This window comes from Toxorhynchites rutilus, chromosome 2, assembly GCF_029784135.1.
Source record: "Toxorhynchites rutilus septentrionalis strain SRP chromosome 2, ASM2978413v1, whole genome shotgun sequence".
NCBI lineage: Eukaryota > Metazoa > Arthropoda > Insecta > Diptera > Culicidae > Toxorhynchites > Toxorhynchites rutilus.
The window spans coordinates 158,853,390-158,875,864 of NC_073745.1; the positions used below are offsets into that span (position 1 = coordinate 158,853,390).

At 40.7% G+C, this 22,475-nt stretch overlaps 1 protein-coding gene across 3 annotated transcripts in view; it reads left to right on the plus strand.

Annotated features, from left to right (window-relative positions):
• LOC129765370 (armadillo repeat-containing protein 2) overlaps positions 1-22,475 on the plus strand; it is a 41,447-nt gene that overhangs the window by 7,861 nt on the left and 11,111 nt on the right. For all 3 annotated transcript variants that reach the window (XM_055765619.1, XM_055765618.1, XM_055765620.1), the window contains 3 exons: positions 9,101-9,357; positions 9,428-9,568; positions 9,648-9,782. In XM_055765619.1, the coding sequence (XP_055621594.1) occupies positions 9,101-9,357; positions 9,428-9,568; positions 9,648-9,782 (533 nt within the window). The remainder of the gene's footprint in view (positions 1-9,100; positions 9,358-9,427; positions 9,569-9,647; positions 9,783-22,475) is intronic.

The following is a 22,475-nucleotide window of genomic DNA, read 5'->3' on the forward strand; positions in this document are numbered from 1 at the left end:
TCCTGTAGGCACTCTTTTTTGTAGACTTCTGATGTCATTGTCTTGTCAGTGAGAAAGACTTTGGTTTTCTGTCCACAACTGCATATCCCCTGCCAAATCATGTACTTGCGGGCGAATTTATCCGCAAACACGAACTTAAATTTTGCAGGTACACCCCCCCGAGCCGTCGCCAAATAAAATTTTTGACCTGGGATTTGCCCAAAGTCCGCCTTCACGTAGGTCTCATCGTCCATCAGAATACATCCGTCGAACTTGGTCAGCACTTGGTCGTACAGCTTTCGAGCACGGATTCTAGCCACATTGTTCTGCTTCAGCGTCCGATTTGGCTGTTTGCTGGCTCGGAATGACCTTATTCCTTCCCGGAGACGAATTCGTCGCACCGTACTGTGAGCGGCCTGGACCTTATTGGCCAAATCGCGGTCTGAAAGATTGGGATTCCTCTTGACGGCCTTGATGACTTTCCCACGCAGTTTCCGGTCGACAGTTCCACTCCGACGCTTCGAATGCGGCTTCCGAGCCGTCGTCAATGTTTCCTTGTACTGCTTGATAACACGCCATACGGTATTTCTGGGCATTTTAAGCTGTTTAGCTAGCTTAGATGCCGAAAACAATGGATTTTCAAGAAAACTGTGCACAATTTTATCTCTCCGTTCGGCTTCCATGGCGGTTGTTTACAAAATGCTATCGTTTGGTGTTATGACATAAATACATGGTGAAAGGTAATGAATTTCCCGACACGTGGGTGAAAAAAGTTTCCAAATCCGTCCACTAGGAGCGCCATAATGAGCAAAAGAATTTGTTCCAATATTAAATGAAGCAGACTTTATTCCTTGACAATCCCACCAAACACGCAGCAGAACCTTCCTGGCCGTTAATGAGGGCTTGGCCACCGTCTGAGCCGCTTCAGCGGGCTTCGACCACGACCGTTTGCGCTTCACGTTGTCGTAAGTGACCCACTTTTCATCGCCAGTCACCATCCGCTTCAGAAACGGGTCGATTTTGTTGCGATTCAGCAGCGATTCACATGCGTCGATACGGTCAAAGATGTTTTTTTGCGTCAACGTGTGTGGCACCCATACATCGAGCTTCTTTGTGAATCCAAGCTTCTTCAAATGGTTAATAACGGTTTGATGACTTATCCCCAGCTCTTGGCCGATGCTACGGCTGCTACTATGCCGGTCTTTCTCGGCTAATTCAGCGATTTTGTCGCAATTTTCGACGACAGGCCTTCCGGAGCGTGGCGCATTTTCGACGACCTCTACACCAGAACGAAAACGTTGAAACCATCGTTGTGCGGTTGAAATGGAAACTGTATCGGGTCCATAAACTGCACAAATTTTATTGGCAGCTTGAGATGCATTTTTGCCTTTGTCATAGTAGTACTGTAAAATATGTCGGATTTTCTCTTTATTTTGCTCCATATTTGCGACACTATAACTCACGAACGACTTAACCAAACAAAACATTGTTAGCGCGCAAAAATACCTTTCCAACAAGCTATAGTATGACTCGATACAATGAATACAACTAGAACTACGCGCTTACAACGACACCTCGCGGAAATACCGCAGGACTTTTTTGACAGCCTAATATAAGGGCCTTTCATATCATTTTTTGAGAATTTTAGAAAAATTTATTTGTGTGTGTCCTTACATTTCCACCAAAACTTTATACATAACATTAAAATATTGCCAGACACAATTTTCATTCAAGATTTATCCACCAATTGCAGAGAATGTGTTGCTTTTTCACATCGAACACATTTTTGATATGTAGAATTAACTTTCTTTAAAAAAATTGATTTGAAAGCGCGTTTATTTCTTCCGAATATCCATTTTGCATTTTAACTTCACAGAAATGGAACACGAAGCTCAATGTTGTCTATGTCGAATTGCGTATCAAGGTTGACACATTTGCACAACTCGAATTGACTTGAATCGAACGGTTTTCAGAATGCAAAATTCCAATTCGTTCGAATAATTTTGACTCTGACGCTGTTACGCTGTTGCTCATTATAGTGTTTCCCAAGTGAATGTATTCTTCCTCAAGCCACTCATGTTGATTTGGTCGTAGGAATCGCAGTCGTTCGCTCTCTACCCTTGCGTATATGTCGACCATGAATTGTTGGTACAACTAACGACATCATATAATGACATCATACAATACACATAAAATCCATCGAGCGCATTCTTTTATTTTATTCGTCTGATATTTAATAAATATTATTTCAAAATGAGTAATGATGTTCATAATGAATGGAGTATCTGTGACAGGATCACGTTCTCTATATTCATCTTGTTCTTTCAGAATGGTCGGGCATTTTTCAAAGATATTTCTTCTAACTTGCATTGTGGTCACACACATTCTAGAGCTTGCCACTCAGAATACCATCTGTCATTTAACAACGTAAATAAATTCGTTCTGTTTGAAAAACGACAGACGGTTAAATTATTTGAATATTGTTTGTACAAAACTGCTAAAATCGCGATTAAAAATGGGGTATGGGGGTTTAAATTTGTGGTTAAATGTATTGTTTGAAGTAAAATTTAAGAAAAAAAATATTCAGATTTTTTTTAGCATAGAGGCACTCTAATCGGTATTGAAAATTTAGTAATCGATATCCTAGCGGTATCGTAGGTTTCAGTGCCTAAGAAATCGCGGAAAAATAAAGTTAGGACAACAAACAAGGTGATTTTCGTAATCTACGTTTTATTTTCTATTTTTCTACATAATCGCCGTAACGTTCGAGGCATTTTTCATAGCGTGGCACGAGTTTTTCTATTCCGAGCGCGAAGTACGTAGCGTCCAACTTTTTGAAGTACGATGTAACTGCGTCGCGAATTTCTTCAGTGTTATCGAATCGTTGACCGCCGAACGCCTGTTTCATCACCGGGAATAAGTGATAGTCGCTAGGGGCGAGGTCTGGGGAGTAAGGAGGGAGCTCGAACACAGTTCATTTGATTTTTTTCAATTACTCTTGAGTTACGCGAGCAGAATGGGGCCGCGCATTATCGTGGATGAGGAACACTCCTTTCGTCAATAAACCTGGCCTTTTGTTCTTAATCGCGGTTCTTAATCGTTCCAAAACTTCACAATAGTACGGTGATGAAACAGGATGGAGGTCAACGATTCGATAACACTAAAGAAACTTTATTGTGTAATGTGTTGTTTTTTCACATCGAACACATTTTTGATATGTAGAATTAACTTTCTTTAAAACAAATAATGATTTGAGGCACTGAAACTTATTTTTTGAACGACCCTCGTATTCTCATACTTTCCAAGTTTTTTGTGCATAATTTCATCAAAATCGGTCGAACCGATTGGTCATTTATTAACGAATTCATAATTTGTTTTTCATACAAATGTAGCATTTTCTTTACTCTTTCATAAAAAAAAATTAAAAAATTATTCATTGCTGTTTCGAAGAAATTCTCGTACTTTTCCCGTAATACGGCACATTAGGCGGCGCACACCCTTTTCGTCCACCGTTTTGGCCAGTTCTTCATTTGAGTCATGTTCCTAACAAGTTTTCCCTTTGCCTTAAGCCTCCGCTTCGTGATTGCCCAGTATTTCTCCATCGGCCGGAACTGGGGGCAGTTTGGGGGGTTGAGGTCCTTCGGTATTACGCTGACCCCGTTCGTTGCGTACCATTCCATAACCGTTTTGCTGTAATGGCAGCTTGCGAGGTCCGGTCAAAACATTACTGGACGGTCGTGGGCACGAATAAACGGCAGAATCCGTTCCTGTAGGCACTCTTTTTTGTAGACTTCTGATGTCATTGTCTTGTCAGTGAGAAAGACTTTGGTTTTCTGTCCACAACTGCATATCCCCTGCCAAATCATGTACTTGCGGGCGAATTTATCCGCAAACACGAACTTAAATTTTGCAGGTACACCCCCCCGAGCCGTCGCCAAATAAAATTTTTGACCTGGGATTTGCCCAAAGTCCGCCTTCACGTAGGTCTCATCGTCCATCAGAATACATCCGTCGAACTTGGTCAGCACTTGGTCGTACAGCTTTCGAGCACGGATTCTAGCCACATTGTTCTGCTTCAGCGTCCGATTTGGCTGTTTGCTGGCTCGGAATGACCTTATTCCTTCCCGGAGACGAATTCGTCGCACCGTACTGTGAGCGGCCTGGACCTTATTGGCCAAATCGCGGTCTGAAAGATTGGGATTCCTCTTGACGGCCTTGATGACTTTCCCACGCAGTTTCCGGTCGACAGTTCCACTCCGACGCTTCGAATGCGGCTTCCGAGCCGTCGTCAATGTTTCCTTGTACTGCTTGATAACACGCCATACGGTATTTCTGGGCATTTTAAGCTGTTTAGCTAGCTTAGATGCCGACAACAATGGATTTTCAAGAAAACTGTGCACAATTTTATCTCTCCGTTCGGCTTCCATGGCGGTTGTTTACAAAATGCTATCGTTTGGTGTTATGACATAAATACATGGTGAAAGGTAATGAATTTCCCGACACGTGGGTGAAAAAAGTTTCCAAATCCGTCCACTAGGAGCGCCATAATGAGCAAAAGAATTTGTTCCAATATTAAATGAAGCAGACTTTATTCCTTGACAATCCCACCAAACACGCAGCAGAACCTTCCTGGCCGTTAATGAGGGCTTGGCCACCGTCTGAGCCGCTTCAGCGGGCTTCGACCACGACCGTTTGCGCTTCACGTTGTCGTAAGTGACCCACTTTTCATCGCCAGTCACCATCCGCTTCAGAAACGGGTCGATTTTGTTGCGATTCAGCAGCGATTCACATGCGTCGATACGGTCAAAGATGTTTTTTTGCGTCAACGTGTGTGGCACCCATACATCGAGCTTCTTTGTGAATCCAAGCTTCTTCAAATGGTTAATAACGGTTTGATGACTTATCCCCAGCTCTTGGCCGATGCTACGGCTGCTACTATGCCGGTCTTTCTCGGCTAATTCAGCGATTTTGTCGCAATTTTCGACGACAGGCCTTCCGGAGCGTGGCGCATTTTCGACGACCTCTACACCAGAACGAAAACGTTGAAACCATCGTTGTGCGGTTGAAATGGAAACTGTATCGGGTCCATAAACTGCACAAATTTTATTGGCAGCTTGAGATGCATTTTTGCCTTTGTCATAGTAGTACTGTAAAATATGTCGGATTTTCTCTTTATTTTGCTCCATATTTGCGACACTATAACTCACGAACGACTTAACCAAACAAAACATTGTTAGCGCGCAAAAATACCTTTCCAACAAGCTATAGTATGACTCGATACAATGAATACAACTAGAACTACGCGCTTACAACGACACCTCGCGGAAATACCGCAGGACTTTTTTGACAGCCTAATATAAGGGCCTTTCATATCATTTTTTGAGAATTTTAGAAAAATTTATTTGTGTGTGTCCTTACATTTCCACCAAAACTTTATACATAACATTAAAATATTGCCAGACACAATTTTCATTCAAGATTTATCCACCAATTGCAGAGAATGTGTTGCTTTTTCACATCGAACACATTTTTGATATGTAGAATTAACTTTCTTTAAAAAAATTGATTTGAAAGCGCGTTTATTTCTTCCGAATATCCATTTTGCATTTTAACTTCACAGAAATGGAACACGAAGCTCAATGTTGTCTATGTCGAATTGCGTATCAAGGTTGACACATTTGCACAACTCGAATTGACTTGAATCGAACGGTTTTCAGAATGCAAAATTCCAATTCGTTCGAATAATTTTGACTCTGACGCTGTTACGCTGTTGCTCATTATAGTGTTTCCCAAGTGAATGTATTCTTCCTCAAGCCACTCATGTTGATTTGGTCGTAGGAATCGCAGTCGTTCGCTCTCTACCCTTGCGTATATGTCGACCATGAATTGTTGGTACAACTAACGACATCATATAATGACATCATACAATACACATAAAATCCATCGAGCGCATTCTTTTATTTTATTCGTCTGATATTTAATAAATATTATTTCAAAATGAGTAATGATGTTCATAATGAATGGAGTATCTGTGACAGGATCACGTTCTCTATATTCATCTTGTTCTTTCAGAATGGTCGGGCATTTTTCAAAGATATTTCTTCTAACTTGCATTGTGGTCACACACATTCTAGAGCTTGCCACTCAGAATACCATCTGTCATTTAACAACGTAAATAAATTCGTTCTGTTTGAAAAACGACAGACGGTTAAATTATTTGAATATTGTTTGTACAAAACTGCTAAAATCGCGATTAAAAATGGGGTATGGGGGTTTAAATTTGTGGTTAAATGTATTGTTTGAAGTAAAATTTAAGAAAAAAAATATTCAGATTTTTTTTAGCATAGAGGCACTCTAATCGGTATTGAAAATTTAGTAATCGATATCCTAGCGGTATCGTAGGTTTCAGTGCCTAAGAAATCGCGGAAAAATAAAGTTAGGACAACAAACAAGGTGATTTTCGTAATCTACGTTTTATTTTCTATTTTTCTACATAATCGCCGTAACGTTCGAGGCATTTTTCATAGCGTGGCACGAGTTTTTCTATTCCGAGCGCGAAGTACGTAGCGTCCAACTTTTTGAAGTACGATGTAACTGCGTCGCGAATTTCTTCAGTGTTATCGAATCGTTGACCGCCGAACGCCTGTTTCATCACCGGGAATAAGTGATAGTCGCTAGGGGCGAGGTCTGGGGAGTAAGGAGGGAGCTCGAACACAGTTCATTTGATTTTTTTCAATTACTCTTGAGTTACGCGAGCAGAATGGGGCCGCGCATTATCGTGGATGAGGAACACTCCTTTCGTCAATAAACCTGGCCTTTTGTTCTTAATCGCGGTTCTTAATCGTTCCAAAACTTCACAATAGTACGGTGATGAAACAGGATGGAGGTCAACGATTCGATAACACTAAAGAAACTTTATTGTGTAATGTGTTGTTTTTTCACATCGAACACATTTTTGATATGTAGAATTAACTTTCTTTAAAACAAATAATGATTTGAGGCACTGAAACTTATTTTTTGAACGACCCTCGTATTCTCATACTTTCCAAGTTTTTTGTGCATAATTTCATCAAAATCGGTCGAACCGATTGGTCGACACCGTAACACATATAAATATAGGCGAACAGCGGAAGTTGAATATCGTTTTCCGATGCCATTTTAAAAACGAATAGGATTGCTTCCGGTTCATTGTAAACGGCACTAATAGACCGGAAATGAAGCTAGGGGAGTTCAGCTAGACAAAGTTAGCGTTAAAGCTAGACGAACGAAATGGCGGTAGTCAAAGAAAACATGCACAAACAGAAACAAAAACGGAAACAAGAACGGAAACAGGAACGAAAAAGGGAACGGAAACGGAAACGGGCGATCTTAGATCGATCTTTTCGTCTCCGATATCCTATTTTTGGATTGATTCTTTGTACCTCAAAATATCGAGAAAATCGATCTCTTCTTTTTCGATCTTTCCGATCTTTTCTATCGTAGGTAAATTTGTGTAAATTTGTTTATCAGTGAACATTGATGTTGATCTCAACAAAAATAACCTGATAACAAATTTCATAAACATTGGATCCCATCAAGGTTGTCAAATTAGTGGTCGCAAATTTGGGATAAGCAGTTTTATAAGTTACAAAACAAGTACTTCTTCTTCTTCTTCAATGGCACTAACGTTCCTAGAGGAACTTCGCCGTCTCAACGTAGTATTACTTGCGTCATTTTTATTAGTACTTAGTTGAGATTTCTATGCCAAATAACACGCCTTGAATGCATTCTGAGTGGCAAGCTCTAGAATACGCGTGATCACAGTGCAAGTCGGAGGAAATTTCTTTGACGAAAAATTCCCCCGACCAGAACGGGAATCGAACCCGAACACCCGGCATGTTAGTTATGACGCTAACCACTCGGCCACGGGAGCACAAACAAGTACACAAGTCATATTAACACCATCACGTTCACTAGGATGACAGTGAAAATTGTAACGAAATCGGATGGTGACATCAGGTCGATCCGTTCGATCCGTTAAGATCGATCTTTTTCGTTAGATCGCCTAATACTATATTCGACGTCTACAGGGTCTTTCAGTTTAAATGCTCACGCAAAAAAATTTAATAACTTCTACAAAAGTGAACCGATTTTTATTTAAAAAAAACTGGAATGAAGCTTATTTTAGGGCATTTTCGATGCTACCATCCTTTTTTTCGATAACGCGGTGAACGAAATTCTTCATGCACAACTCTAATATATCGACTTCCATGCCGTTGAAAATTCGAGTTATTTGTTCTTTAAGTTCCTCAAAATTTTGTGGCTTATTAACATAGCAACGGTCCTTCACGTAGCTACAGAGGAAGTAATCGACGACGAGAAATGTTGAAATTCTTACCATAAGAGGACAAAGTTTCATTAAGGAATGCAGTGTAGCGTCCGAGATCCAAGGGGTGGTCCGTTCAGGGCCACCGGTCGGATTAGGGCAACCTTCCCCCAAATCTCGACCTTTCTTGCAGTTATTTGACATTTGGCATAAAACAAAATTTGAAACCCCCGATATCATATACTCCCACTTGGGTGATTTTTCGATTCCCATAAAACTTGAGCTGAAATATTGCATAGGGTGTTTTTTCGAGGTGGTGAACATTTTTTATGGGGTAACTTTTTGAAATTCGAGATGACAATTTTCGTTTGGCACCCTAATATTTATACTGAGGAGCGAAATAAAAATGTTTCTTATTATTTTAATTTATCATCATTCTTACATACCTACAGTAATCACCGACAAATAATTATTTCCGGCACCAATAATTAGTTCATACATTACATTTAAATGAGGTCCGCTAACTCAAATTATTCGTTGGCACCATAACTACTTGAAATTCGTCTGGTTTTGGTTTTTATCTACGGAATCATTGAGAGTTATACTCTGTAACTTTGTAAGCATTATCTCAAATATCAAAATCGGTTTGAAGTGGAACCAGACCTTAATCATTGAATAACGTTATGTTTTCGAAAATACAACTAACACCATGGAATCGATCGATTTTTTATGATGCTCGAGACAAGTTGTTACATTACGAAATAAAACTTCGTTCTATCTTGTTGTATCGATTTCGATGCTCAGATTAACTAATAGTTTCAGAATGCATGTCAATGCAAAAGGACTTTAAGTCAACTGGACCACCATTGTCACTGAAGGTCGAGCCGAAGCTTCTAACAGAAAAACGTACAGCAAATGGGAAAGCACATGCGGAAGCAGGCTCTTCTGATACCATGAAAAGTATAGTAAAGAATCATCCGTTAAAGCGTCGGCAATTCCAATCACTGGATGAAGGCAGCATGGCAGTGGCTGAAAAAACTTCTCCTTCAGAACAAGTTGGAAGTGTGAAAGCGGTAAGTCAAACTCAAAGCAAACAAATGCTCTCACGCTGTTGTGTTATTATGCTATTTCGTTTATACATAGGATCAACTCTCGCTGAAGGCAAAGCTAAGCAAAAGCAACGACTTGCTGGTCCAGTCCACAAACGAATCCTTGTTGGAGATGCTGAAGGCTCACGCTGGAATAAAGGAATGTAGCGATGAAACTGTTGGTCATATTAATGGGGTTAGTCATTCAGCGAATTTTCCATACTGAAATATATTCAGCAATAAATTGGGGGTTGAGTGATTTTTGTATGGTTTAGATTTTAGGTGAGCTGTATATGCGTGTGAAGGGCTCCAAAGGAAGCTGGCGGGGAGCGGTGCTTGGGGCGCTCTATGGGCTAGTTGAGGCGAATTCGGCAAAAATTCTTCTGTCTGTTGCACGTGTGGTGCTGGCGGTGAGTTGTTTGTTAAATTATTGAATGAAATTACGGGTGCCTATTGGACATTTTGTTTTCATTTCTTTCCGTTAAATACTGGCTACGATTGATATGTGGTAACGTAAAACGTGTATCTCATTCAAAGCTCAGTTAATTTAGAAACGGGATTTCACAGTATGAGTCGGAAAAGTTCATATGGGTGGAATGTAGTGGAATAATGTAGTTTTCCTGTTGATACGGACCATATAGTGGGCGGTTATGTTCTTGGCTTTCCGATGCCACTTATTCTTCATCTGAAGAATGTTCTCGATTAGGTTTCCCGGTATCAACAAATTACGCTTCACTATTGCTGAAATCATCTCTGTTGACCGAAATTAGGTACAGCTCAGTAAACTGAGTTCTATAGGGATGAATTGGTTTCCATTACCCTAACAAAACTTTTTTTTTTGCTTTTTGTGTACAAGTGGTTTTTTTTTTGGTCGTGATTTTTTCCGTTGATTATCGTCTTTTTCTATGTCTTAAATATTTTATCCGAGCTATTACTGTATGTCAGTGTTTCGTTGTTGAATCGGTTCGTGTGTAATTCGAAATCTTTCCGTTGTGGTAAAATATCTCGTCTCGCGAGTGTTGTGCTTTTGTTGGTGACGAAAATCAGTGAAGCCGTACTACTTTCCACGCCGATTTTTTCTTTCGAAGCGCCATCTACCGGGATAAAACTTAAGCAACTCGCAGCACGAAAAATTGCACGCCACATAACTACTTCTTGCATCCAACCGACTTGAACGCTATTGTATTGCCTACCCAAAGGCGCATCACAATGACGAAAAACTGCGCTAAGTGCTCAAATGCAATTTCGGGCATCGATTTCGTCGTTTGTCGTGGGTATTGTGGTGCGGCTTTTCATATGAATGCCTGCTCTGGTGTTACCCGCGCGCTGCAGTTGTACTTCTCAGCGAACAGAAATAACCTTTTTTGGATGTGTGATCAATGCGCTGAGCTATTCGAAAATTCTCATTTTCACGTTCTCTCGCGCCAGGCTGATGAAACATCTCCTCTTTGCACGCTCACGACTGCGATTACAGAGCTGCGTTCCGAAATAAAGCAACTGCACTCTAAGCCTGTTACCCAATTTTCACCCGCAAATGTTGTGTCAGTGCCTATCTGCAATAATGATGCAGGTCGGAAATTCTGGTTATACCTTTCAAAAATTCGTCCTGACGTCACCGTGGTTTCTGCTATGGTTAAAGCCAATATCGGGACTGCGGATAATATTTCCGTGGTAAAGCTTGTCCCAAAAGGAAGAGGGTTGGATTCACTTACATTCTTATCCTTCAAAATTGGGCTCGACCAATCGTTCAAAGATAAAGCTTTAGATCCATCCACATGGCCTGAAGGGTTGCTGTTTCGGGAATTCGTAGACTACGGTTCACAAAAATTTCAAGTTTCTCCGAAGTACAAAAGGTCTACCACGCCGTTGCTGCCACCAGAAACAGTTTCATCGCCGATAGCGCCGATCCGGGATTTCAGTGTTTCGTTAGTCAAGAGCTGTGCCAGGACGTTAGGGTTATGCAAGCTCCATCACCGCTCGTTAAAATCTGTAGACATCATCCTCCCATACTAACGAAATTGAAAATATGTCCACAACAACGCTTTTGCGACACTACTGAGAGCGTTTTTTACGATTTCAGTAAGGCCGATTTCAATGGCATGAACGATTTCTTTTTACGTGTGCAGTGGAACGAAGTTTTCCAAGATTGCGACGCTAACCTCGCTGCTTCTACTATTTCTGGTATCCTGCTTTATGCTATCGACCAATTTGTCCCTTTGAAGGCCAAACGCGAGCCGTTGAAACCTGCTTGGACAAATGCCGATCTCAAATTTCTTAAGAAGATGAAACGAGCTTCACTCAGACGGTTTGCCAAATACCGTACGGATTCTACGAGGAATAGATACTTGAAGTTAAATAACGAATACAAACAGCTTAACAATCGTCTGTACAACGCTTATCAGAACAATTTGCAAAGACGCATCAAGAATAACCCCTAAAGTTTCTGGCGCTACGTAAATGAACAACGAAAGGAAACTGGACTGCCTTCAACGATGTCCAACGGTTTGATTGAGGCTGATACGATCTCTGACATTGCTGATATGTTTCGCTCTCAATTCAGCAACGTCTTTACTGACGAACAACTCGATCCGCCGGATGTGGCAGCTGCCACCCTAAACGTTCCTCGGTTTTCTACATCTTTGCTACAGTTTTTAATCATCGATGATATGGTTAGCACAGCAGGAAAGAAATTGAAGTCCTCCACGGGATGTGGCCCTGACGGTATTCCATCACTCGTGCTCAATCGTTGCATGCACTCGCTGGCTAAACCACTCGCAACAGTGTTTAATCTTTCACTGAACTCTGGCGTATTTCCGAACTGTTGGAAACAGTCGTATGTTTTCCCTGTGTTCAAGAAAGGGTGCAAAAGGGTCGTTTCGAATTACCGCGGTATAGCTGCATTAAGTGCCACGTCCAAGCTATTTGAATTGATCATTCTTAACGAGTAAGTGCACAGATCTTCTTCTTCTTCAATGGCACTAACGTTCTTAGAGGAACTTCGCCGTCTCAACGTAGTATTACTTGCGTCATTTTTATTAGTAATTAGTTGAGATTTCTATGCCAAATAACACGCCTTGCAATGCATTCTGAGTGGCAAGCTCTAGAATACTCGTGATCACGGTGCAAATCGGAGGAAATTTCTTTGACGAAAAATTGTTAGTTATGACGCTGGCGTGTTAGTTATGACGCTAACCACTCGGCCACGGGAGTGCACAGATACGCGCATTATATATCGGAGGACCAACACGGATTCATGCCAAAACGTTCAACGACGACTAACCTAACTTGCTTCTCTTCCTATGTAGTTCGTCAAATAGAAAATCGTCAGCAAGTGGATGCTATATACACGGATTTATCTGCAGCATTCGATAAAATGAACCATCAAATCGCAATAGCTAAACTTGACAAACTAGGCATGGATGACGATCTGTTACTCTGGCTGGAATCTTACCTATGTGGTCGTAGCATGTCTGTCAAGATTGGAAACCATGTTTCGAAACCCTTTCCAGCTTGCTCCGGTGTTCCCAAAGGAAATCACCTCGGACCGTTTCTATTCCTACTATACATGATACAGTTAGAAACATTCGCTAAATGGTGTCATAGTAATAGAATGTCACTAAACGTGTCCAAATGCGCGGTAATTTCGTTTGGACGTAAACGCTCTCTTTTTCACTTCGGTTTCAGTCTGGAAGGTGTACAATTACAGCGAGAATCGACTATCAAGGACTTGGGCATCCTGATTGATACGAAAGTTACCTTCAAGGATCACATTACACTCGTCGTATCTAAAGCCTCTTCGCAGCTGGGTTTTTTCTTTCGTTTTGCCAAAAAGTTTAGGGATATCTACTGCCTGAAAGCTCTGTACTGTTCCATTGTGCGCCCCATCCTGGAATATTCATCGGTCATATGGTCTCCTTACTACCAAAATGAAAATCAACGGATTGAGGCAGTACAGCGAAAATTCATCTTAGGTGGACGGATCCATTTAACCTGCCTAGTTACAAGAGCCGTTGCTTACTTATTAAACTGGAGTTGTTGGATGAGAGACGCAACGTAGCAAAGGCTTGCTTCATTGCAGACCTGCTGCAGGGCAACACTGATTGTTCTGCTTTGCTCGGCACTTTAGACATTAATATACGTCGTCGCAGCCTTCGTACACACTCGTTCCTTAGTACCCCTTCTGCTAGAACGAATTATGGTTTGCATGAACCAATGCGGAGTATGTCTCGTCTCTTCAATAGGTGTTACCACGTTTTTAATTTCAATATGACGCGTGAAACAAATAAGTGTAACTTTAGAAGTGTTCTGTGTTAATTTATATTATTTTACTTGTCATTGGGGTCATGTTACCTGTTGATCAAATAAACAAATAATAATAATAACAAAATATGACGCCTTAAAACAAACTGCCAGAATTTTATCTACTCATTTTTTGGTCGTTTCTAACAATTTTTTGTGTCTCTTTGAAAATAATCTGTCAAGTTGTGTAAATAATATAATGGTGCAATACATCAGTATATCAAAATGTACGGAAAGAAGAAGGTTGCCATTTTGTAGTTGCGGCGATGGTGGGATGACATCTAACTGCAGTTTACCACGAGAAACCTTTTTTTCTGGACCATACTCAAGGAAACCGAGTTGATAAGCTTTGAATATAGACTGCACGGTTAAAATCTTGAGACGTGTGGACATTATCAAAGACCTTGGAGTTATGTTAGACTCTAAACTAACCTTTCGTGATCATATAGCTTACATTACTTCTAAAGCGTCCAAAGCCTTTGGCTTTATTTTCCGTGTCACGAAACGATTCACAGATGTACATTGAATCAAGGCCCTATATTGTGCATTGGTTCGATCCATTCTAGAACGTGCTTGTGTTGTATGGTCACCATATTACCAAAATAGTGTACAGCGTATTGAGTCGATTCAGCGAAAATTTGTCCGATTTTCCTTGCGTAATCTGCCATGGAATGACCCATTGAATCTGCCCAGCTACGAGGATCGCTGTAATCTCATAGGATTGGATTCATTGGGCTCTTGAAGGAATGTTGCCAAAGCGTTTTTGTATCTGATATTATTTTATCAAATTGCGATTGCCCCGAATTGCTATACTCAATTAATTTTAACATTAGTCGTCGCAATTTGCGTAACTACTTGTACCATCCACCATCTCGAACAAATAACGGCTACAATGAACCCGTAACCAGTATGTGTCGTGTGTTCTATCTTTGTAGTTCGTGTTTTAATTATCACCTTTCCCGTTCGTCCCTCAAAGCGCTAGTTAACTTTCCGGGTTCTTCGGATAAAAAAATAAAATTGTCTATACGACTTGAATGCTGTATTCAGACTAACTTTCTTATTCATCTAAAGATCCCTAGTGCCCTAGCGATAATGTTTATAGTTTACAGAATGAATCGATATACCGATCGCGAGAACGATCGTGTTTTTGTTATTCTTAAATATTTGCTGCCGTCGTCGCCGTCGTCGTCGATGTTATTGTTTATGGGTTGGCTCTGGGATTGATTTACGATAATCGCTGTTGGTGTCGGAGTGTTGATATTAATTTTGTGGGATCGCTGACTAATGCTGACGCTGGAGTTAACTTGCCCCTCCTTAGAGTTGAGGCTCCGTACGAATGATGTCCTTCAAAGATTTATTTATTTATTTACCATCTTTGGTCACAGACCACACAGACTATTTAGACATTCTTAATTCTATCTTTAAAAACTAGTCTACTTATGTTGAAATCAAAAATATCGTGCACATCGTTAAAAAGCCTACAGCATCTATCTAGCGGATTGTTATATCCGTATGTAGTACGGTGCCCTTGAACTCTGAGAAAGGAAGTGCTTCGGAGTTGGCGGTTCGGAACGTGAATATTAATATTTTGCAGTATGCTGCCGCAGTCGATGTTGTTGCTTAGTACGTCGTAGATGAACAGCCTTTGCAGAAAACTACGCCGGCTCGACAGAGTTTGGAGTCCGATGAGCGCGCATCGATGTTCGTAAGGCGGTAGATTGTCGGGATTTGTCCATGGGAGCCGCCGTAATGCACTTCTTATAAAACGTTTCTGGATTTTTTCGATACGTGTTACGTGCACACTGTGATACGGGGCCCAGATCTGCACTCCATACTCTAATACGCTGCGAACCAGAGAACAGTACAGTGACTTCATGGCATGTACGTCGTCAAATTGCGCTGTATTTCTTCTCAGGAAGCCAAGCATGGAGTTTGCTTTAGTGACTGTCATCGATATGTGCTCGTTGAATCTCAATTTCCTGTCTAAAAGTAGCCCAAGGTCCTTGATAGAGCATACTCTCACAAGCGGTGACTCATTCATCGAATATTCGAACGTGACCGGTGTTCGACTTCGGCTGAAGGTGATGATTTTGCATTTGGCTGGGTTTGCCAACATTCCGTTCATCTTACACCACGATGACAAGCGTTCAATATCAGCTTGCAGAGCCAGGCAATCAACCGTCGTCTTGATAATGCGGTAGAGTTTTAGGTCATCTGCATACAAGAGCTTGCAGCAGCTTAGGTGGTCGCATACATCGTTTAAAAAAAGTATAAAGATGAGAGGACCAAGGTGACTACCCTGAGGAACCCCGGACGGTAGTTGAAACGCATTCGATGTGGCATCGTGAACCTTCACGAAAGCTTTCCTGGACGAAAGGTACGATTCTATCCAGCGAACAATCCACGAAGGAAGACCGAGGCGGCTCAGTTTTGTGATAGCGAGACCATGCGGAACTTTGTCGAACGCCTTGGAGAAATCGATATACACGGCATCAACTTGACGACGCTTCTCGATGGCACCAACCAGAGTGTTAGTGAAGGTCATCAGATTGGTAATGGTGGAGCGTTTCTTCATAAACCCGTGCTGAAATTCCGAGATTAACGATCGGACTGCCGTGTACAGCTTATCGTGTAGCAGTCTTTCCAGGACTTTCGCCAAACAGTCCAGTATCGAGATTGGACGGTAGTTTTCTACGCTGTGAATGTTTCCAGATTTGAAGATCGGGGTTATGGATGCTAGCTTCCATGACTCAGGAAAGACGCCGTCAAGAAGTGATCGATTGAAAATAAACTTCACAGGGATGGTCAATGATGCAGCACAATTCCTAATGAAGGAAGGTGGAATTCGATCCGGACCAGGACCTTTCGAGGCGTCAACAGAAGAGAGGGCTTTGAAAATATCGTCGTGGCTGAAGGTGATTTGCTGTAGACGAATATCAAAACTCGGCAAGTTATCGATGTATTCCTGCGGAGTCGGAGCCTGATCGACTTCGTAAACGGTTCGGAAGAATTCCGCAAAGAGATTAGCAGAGCTAGCAGCGTCAGAGGAGCTTTGACTACAGTATGTAACGTCCACTGGAATACGTGCAGAGCCTTTTCGGGAATTTACGAAATTCCAGAAAGATGATGGATTTATCTTGAAACTACTCTGCAAATTGTCAATGTACTGCCGAAAGCTAAGTTCATGTAAACCACTATACTCGGCTTCAGCCGACTGTACAGCAGTTTTATTAGCAGCTGTTTTGGAGCGGAAATAACGTTTCCGAGCTTTTCGCAGACGGTTACGCAGATTACGGAGTTCGGAATTCCACCATGGTTGTGTGAAATTTAGGGAAGGCTTACATCTTTTAACAGGAACGGTGTCTTGAATTATTTGATATATGTTGTCGTAGAAGGCAGAGACGGCTGCATCAGTGTCAGAGAGGTCAAGAAGCTCTGTCCAATTCAACGAGCCGATTCGCTCGTTGATAGCGTTAAAGTCACACCGTGCAAAGTCATACTCACTGCGAGCTGCTGGAACACCGGGCGGGCGGATCTGGCCAGGCGAATGGACGTCAAGTTTTAAAAGTAACGGCTTATGATGATCGTCGATTTTTAAAATAGCAGATGGTGGATCAAACAGCTCAATACCGTCTGAATCGCTAACGAATACCAGGTCAAGTAACTTGCCATTCACATTGACTAGATCGTTGATTTGCTTGAGTCCAACGGACAAAATGGACTCGACAAGAGCAAGTTCTTGTTCAGACGATGCATTGAGTGGCAACAGGCCGTTGATGTCTTCTTCGAAATTCCACACTAGATTTGGTAGGTTATAATCACCCACGACGATAGTTGAATCATGAGGCTTTGCCATATCTATAAGTTGTTGCACAGACTCGGCGTGTTTGGTATAAATATCCAGATGGCTGTTGGGACGAATATAGATGCAGCATAGGAAGAGCGATCGATGTAGAAGAACAATTTGTACGGCAATTTGTTCAAGGTTCTCACTGTCTAACAGATGCACAGATTTGCAATTAAGTCTGGGATTGACAGCAATCAAAACGCCGCCGCCGCGTTGAAATGAGCTGGTGCGAGAGTTCCGATCACAACGATAGATTGTATAGTTAGCTGCCAACTCGGTATTCGCAATGTCGGAATGAAGCCACGTTTCGGTGAAAATTACCACGTCGAAATCACAGGAGAGCAACGAGTGAAGCAAAGCGTTCGTTTTAGTACGTAAACCACGGACGTTTTGATAATAAATGGTCAAGAAATCACGAGTGCTGATTGAGGTTGGCAGAATTGTTACGTCGACGTTGCTCCCGGGTCGGCTATTGGCACAGGTTTCCAAAAATGCCGTGTGGAGGTGCCATTGTCCACGAATTCGCGAAATTCAATTCCTTGCGGCCAAGTAGAGGGGTCCATTGCCTTCATCTTCAGGTTTTGGTTGATTCCCAACTTAAACGACACAAACGTCAACGTGGTTGACGGTCGGCCCCTTGGAATAAGCGATTTTGCCACTACATCATCCGTCTGCAGACATTCCTTGGCGAGGTTTTGGATCTCCACTTCAGAAACTTCGGGTGAAATTTTCGAAAGATACAACCAAAATCTGTTATCTGATCTTTCTGTGGCTGCGATAGTTGCTCCGTTCGCCATCAAACCTGTACCACGAAACATTTTCGTTGGCCGTTCAGGTCGTTCGGGATCTTCGTCGCGGGCTCTTTTCGGTGTTGATCGATTGCCAAATTGAAAACGGTGAGGCAGGGGCGACAATACCGCTGGAGAAATTTTATTGAAGCCTCCTTGTATCTCCACTCTCAGCTCGGCAATCAAGCTGTCTTTTATCTCCGTCTTCAGATTATCGACAACCTTTTGGTACACATCGTTCAGTTCCTTGGTGGCAGCATTCATCGATGTTATCGTGTTCTTAAAGCGTGCGTTTGCCATGATGTCGCGACATCCTTTACACATCCAGAAAATAGCGGGATTTCCAGAGATTTCCTTGTATAATGTATCCGTTATTCTGGCGCATTTAAAATGGAAAGACGCTTTACAGAAACCACCACAGACAACTTCAGCAGATGTCATGTTTGATGCGCAACTATTGCAGATTTCCATTTTACGGAGGAGCAAACAAACTGGCAGCACTGTAATACTTCTCGAAAAACACCACCTGGGCGCACGTATAGATGTCAGATGGTAATCAAAACACACAATAGGCAACGGAACGGGACGACGAAATAGAAAGAAACTATTCGCTCTGAGCAATACGCACACTAACTCACGATTGGTATGTTTACGTTTTGCGCTTGGATGACGATGAGGGTGATAACTGCCGCGATGCGGAAAAACTGATGATGATGGATGTATGTGCGAGCTGCTTGTGAGTCTGTTTCGGAATCCGGAGTGAGAAGATGAGCAGCAGCGGGATAAATATATTATCAGATTGATACAGATGAATTTTTATGACAGTGGAAATTGATGATGAGATGATGAACGGATGATGAGCTAATGTTTTTATTTCGGTGGGCGGCACGGGGCGACAGTGTTGCAAAAAACAGTACAGGTGGAGAGCGGCGAGGTGGGAGGCTTTTGATATGGGGCAATGGCGACGGGCAGTTTATTTCGACCACACTCCAGCCAGCTCGGAAAAATATGATTTTTCACTTATCCTACCTGACTGGAATATTGCGATTTTTCGTAGGCGGTTTATTCGAGTCGTAGCGGATGAGCAGATGCAGCGCTGAGCGATGGTAGATGAGGAATTTCGATGAAACAACAATAAATAAACGGAACGATAGGAGAACACGACTCAATAGCACGGCAGTGATGCCAAACCTATCCCGAAGTCTATTGGTATCAATACATGACAATTTTGGTTTTTCAGCTTGTATGATGATATTTCGTTTTCGGGTATAGAGATAATATGCAAGGAATATAACACCTATTATTACAGGAGTGATTGATAATCCACCAAAAATTGACCAGTGTGGCCACTGTAAGCTATTGGCTTCGAGACGAATTGTCTCTAGATCTCGTCTTGTTTCAATGTGCAATTTATGGAGATGTTCGAGGCTTAAGTTTAATTTTGTTACTCCTTTTTCGAGTGCAATTCCGTTCAACGGAAGCAAGATTACGTTTTCTGTGAGATTCTGTACTTTGTTTGAGAATTTTCGGTTTTTTTTGTGATTTCACAATTGTGGAAGGTTACCATATAGGTACCAGATAGATTTCTTCGTGGTATACCGCAACTTGATTCCAATGTAAAATTGCCATGCAAATTTATGAGTACGTGCTGGTTGTCTATTACAACGATATCTTCAATAGGGTTGCTTACGTAGTCACAACTTGCCGATTTTCCTTTGAGAATATTTGGTACGCATGTGATGTTATCGAGTAAAAGTTCCTCCTTGTTGTATATATTCGGTAGTAAACTATTGACGACATAGTAATCATTGTCATGAATTAGATACTTGTTGTTTGGTAGGTGAATTTGATGTTTTGGATTCCAGGTAGGTACCAATAGTACTTTTTGAAAAATTGTTGGGATGAGTTTAGGCAGCTTGATGAGAAGAGCGATTTCATGTTCGTTGGATGCTATCGATGTTGTTGCGTAGGTAAGTGCTTCAGCGATATTAAGAACAGTTAAATTCTCTCTGTTTAAATCTACTAACAATATTTTGATTTCGCTTACACTTAATATTTTTTCATTAAGAATTCCTAACTTGGTTAACATAATTGTTTCTGAAATTTGGTACAATTTTTCATGTAGGTATTTGAGGTTCAAGTAAATGTTTATAGAATATAATTCTGATGATTTTGAGTTAAATAAATTTATAGCTTCTTTTGTCTTAAATAAGGCCTCTTTCATTTGAAACGTAACTTCTCTATTGATTTTAACCTGTGCATTGTTATTCACAATCAAATTATTAATTGAATCGTTTATAATTTTTAAATCATTTGCATCAGGAGAACCTGCTATGAATTTCCAAATAGTTCCTATTGTATTCCATCTTTTTACTCTTTTAATTGGTATCAAATTTTTTAAAGATATTTCTATTTTTTCAAACTTTTTCAATATTAAATTTGTGAATTGATTTTCTTCTATATCAGAGAATTTGGCCTTCAAATCGTTCAAATGTATAATGCAAGGGAATATTTTAAAATGGTGGATATAATAATTTGAGTCGTTTTGAATTCGTCCTTGTCCTTTATCTACTAATATTAATGGTAAGTCGTCCACCTTTTGAATTGATACATGTTGTCCAACATTCATTGTTGGCAGGGATAGAAACAGAAGTCTGTAATGGAAAGAGAATTGTTATAAAAATTCGTAAGTTAACGTATTTTAATGTCATTCTTGTGAACTCGTCTTTTGTCTGTAGTAATAATAGTGCTTTTGTTTATGACGTCTACATTCATCTTTTTGTATCGTGGTACAGTCTTAGTTCGTCGTCTAGTTTTTTCATAAGCCGTTTTGGTCTTGTCGATTTGTTTGGATTTGAGATTTCGATTGTGATAATCAAGATCTTTTTGTTGCCTTTTCTTCAAATTTTTATAAACTTCGTCTATGATTTGATGTGTTTTTGAAGAAGGGAGGATAACCTCATTTGGTTTGAAATTAGTGGATGAATGGATGGTATTGTTATACTTAGCAACAGCGATTTGAACTAAGTCAGGGACTGGAATTCGAGGTGTTTCTGATTTCGTTATACGGTAAATTTCTAATAAGGTAGAGTGAAATCTTTCTACGGTTCCATTCATTTCACTACGTCCTGTAGCTGTAACATATGGTGTGATTTGATGGGAACTATAGAAGTTATTTAAATCATGCGCCATGAATGACTTTTCATTATCCATTACTAAGATTTTGGGTGTTTGATATTTTAATAAACAATCTTTCAATGCCGGTATTATGTCTACAGTTGCTCTAGATTCAATAAGTTTAACTTGCGCATGTTTTGAAAATTTGTCTATATACGTTAAAAACTGTAATTTTTCCAAAAACAAAATATTAATGTGTGCGATTTCGAAAGGAACTGTTGGGATAGGAGTCTCTTGGATTGGAAACTTAATCGGTTTTCTGTCATACTTATTTTCATTACATATTTGACAGTTGACGATGAAGTCTCTAAGTTTTTGTTTAAGGTTGGGGAAATATGCTGTTCGTAGGATTTGTTGTTTATTTTCCTCGACACATCTGTGTGCTCGTTTGTGGGTGTGTTGAATCAGTTTCAATTGGTCCTCTTCATTAGTGATGTCCTGTAATATTTTTTGAGTAAAACGGATTTTTAACATGTTGGCTTGGCTAAAATGTTTCCGGTAGACTTCTTGGATAAGTCCCATTATATGCTCTTCTGTAAATAAACCGTTTACTTTAGTTGGATCGAAATTGGTTTTTAATATCTGTAAAATAGAATTTTCATTAATGTTGTTTATTGATATAATGATTCTATTGAAGTTTGGAAATGGTTGCTCTGTAGTTATTTTGTCTGGTCCATTTTTGATAACAACCTGTTGGCGAAAGACATTTAATGGCGCTTCAGTTGATATGATGAAAAAGTCGTCACTATTTTCTGCAGAGTGTCGCGTACCTGTCATTGAATAAACGATTCGACTAAGAGCATCTGCCACAACATTAGTTTTTCCAGGTTTATAAATAATTTCAAAATCGTGTTCCTCCAAATACGCTTTCCACCTTTTAAGTTTGGCGTTGGTATTTTTGGGAGACAGTGCAAAAGTCAATGGTTGATGATCAGTTAATATTTTAAACTGTGCACCATATAAATAATTTCGAAAGATTTTCAAGGCCCAAA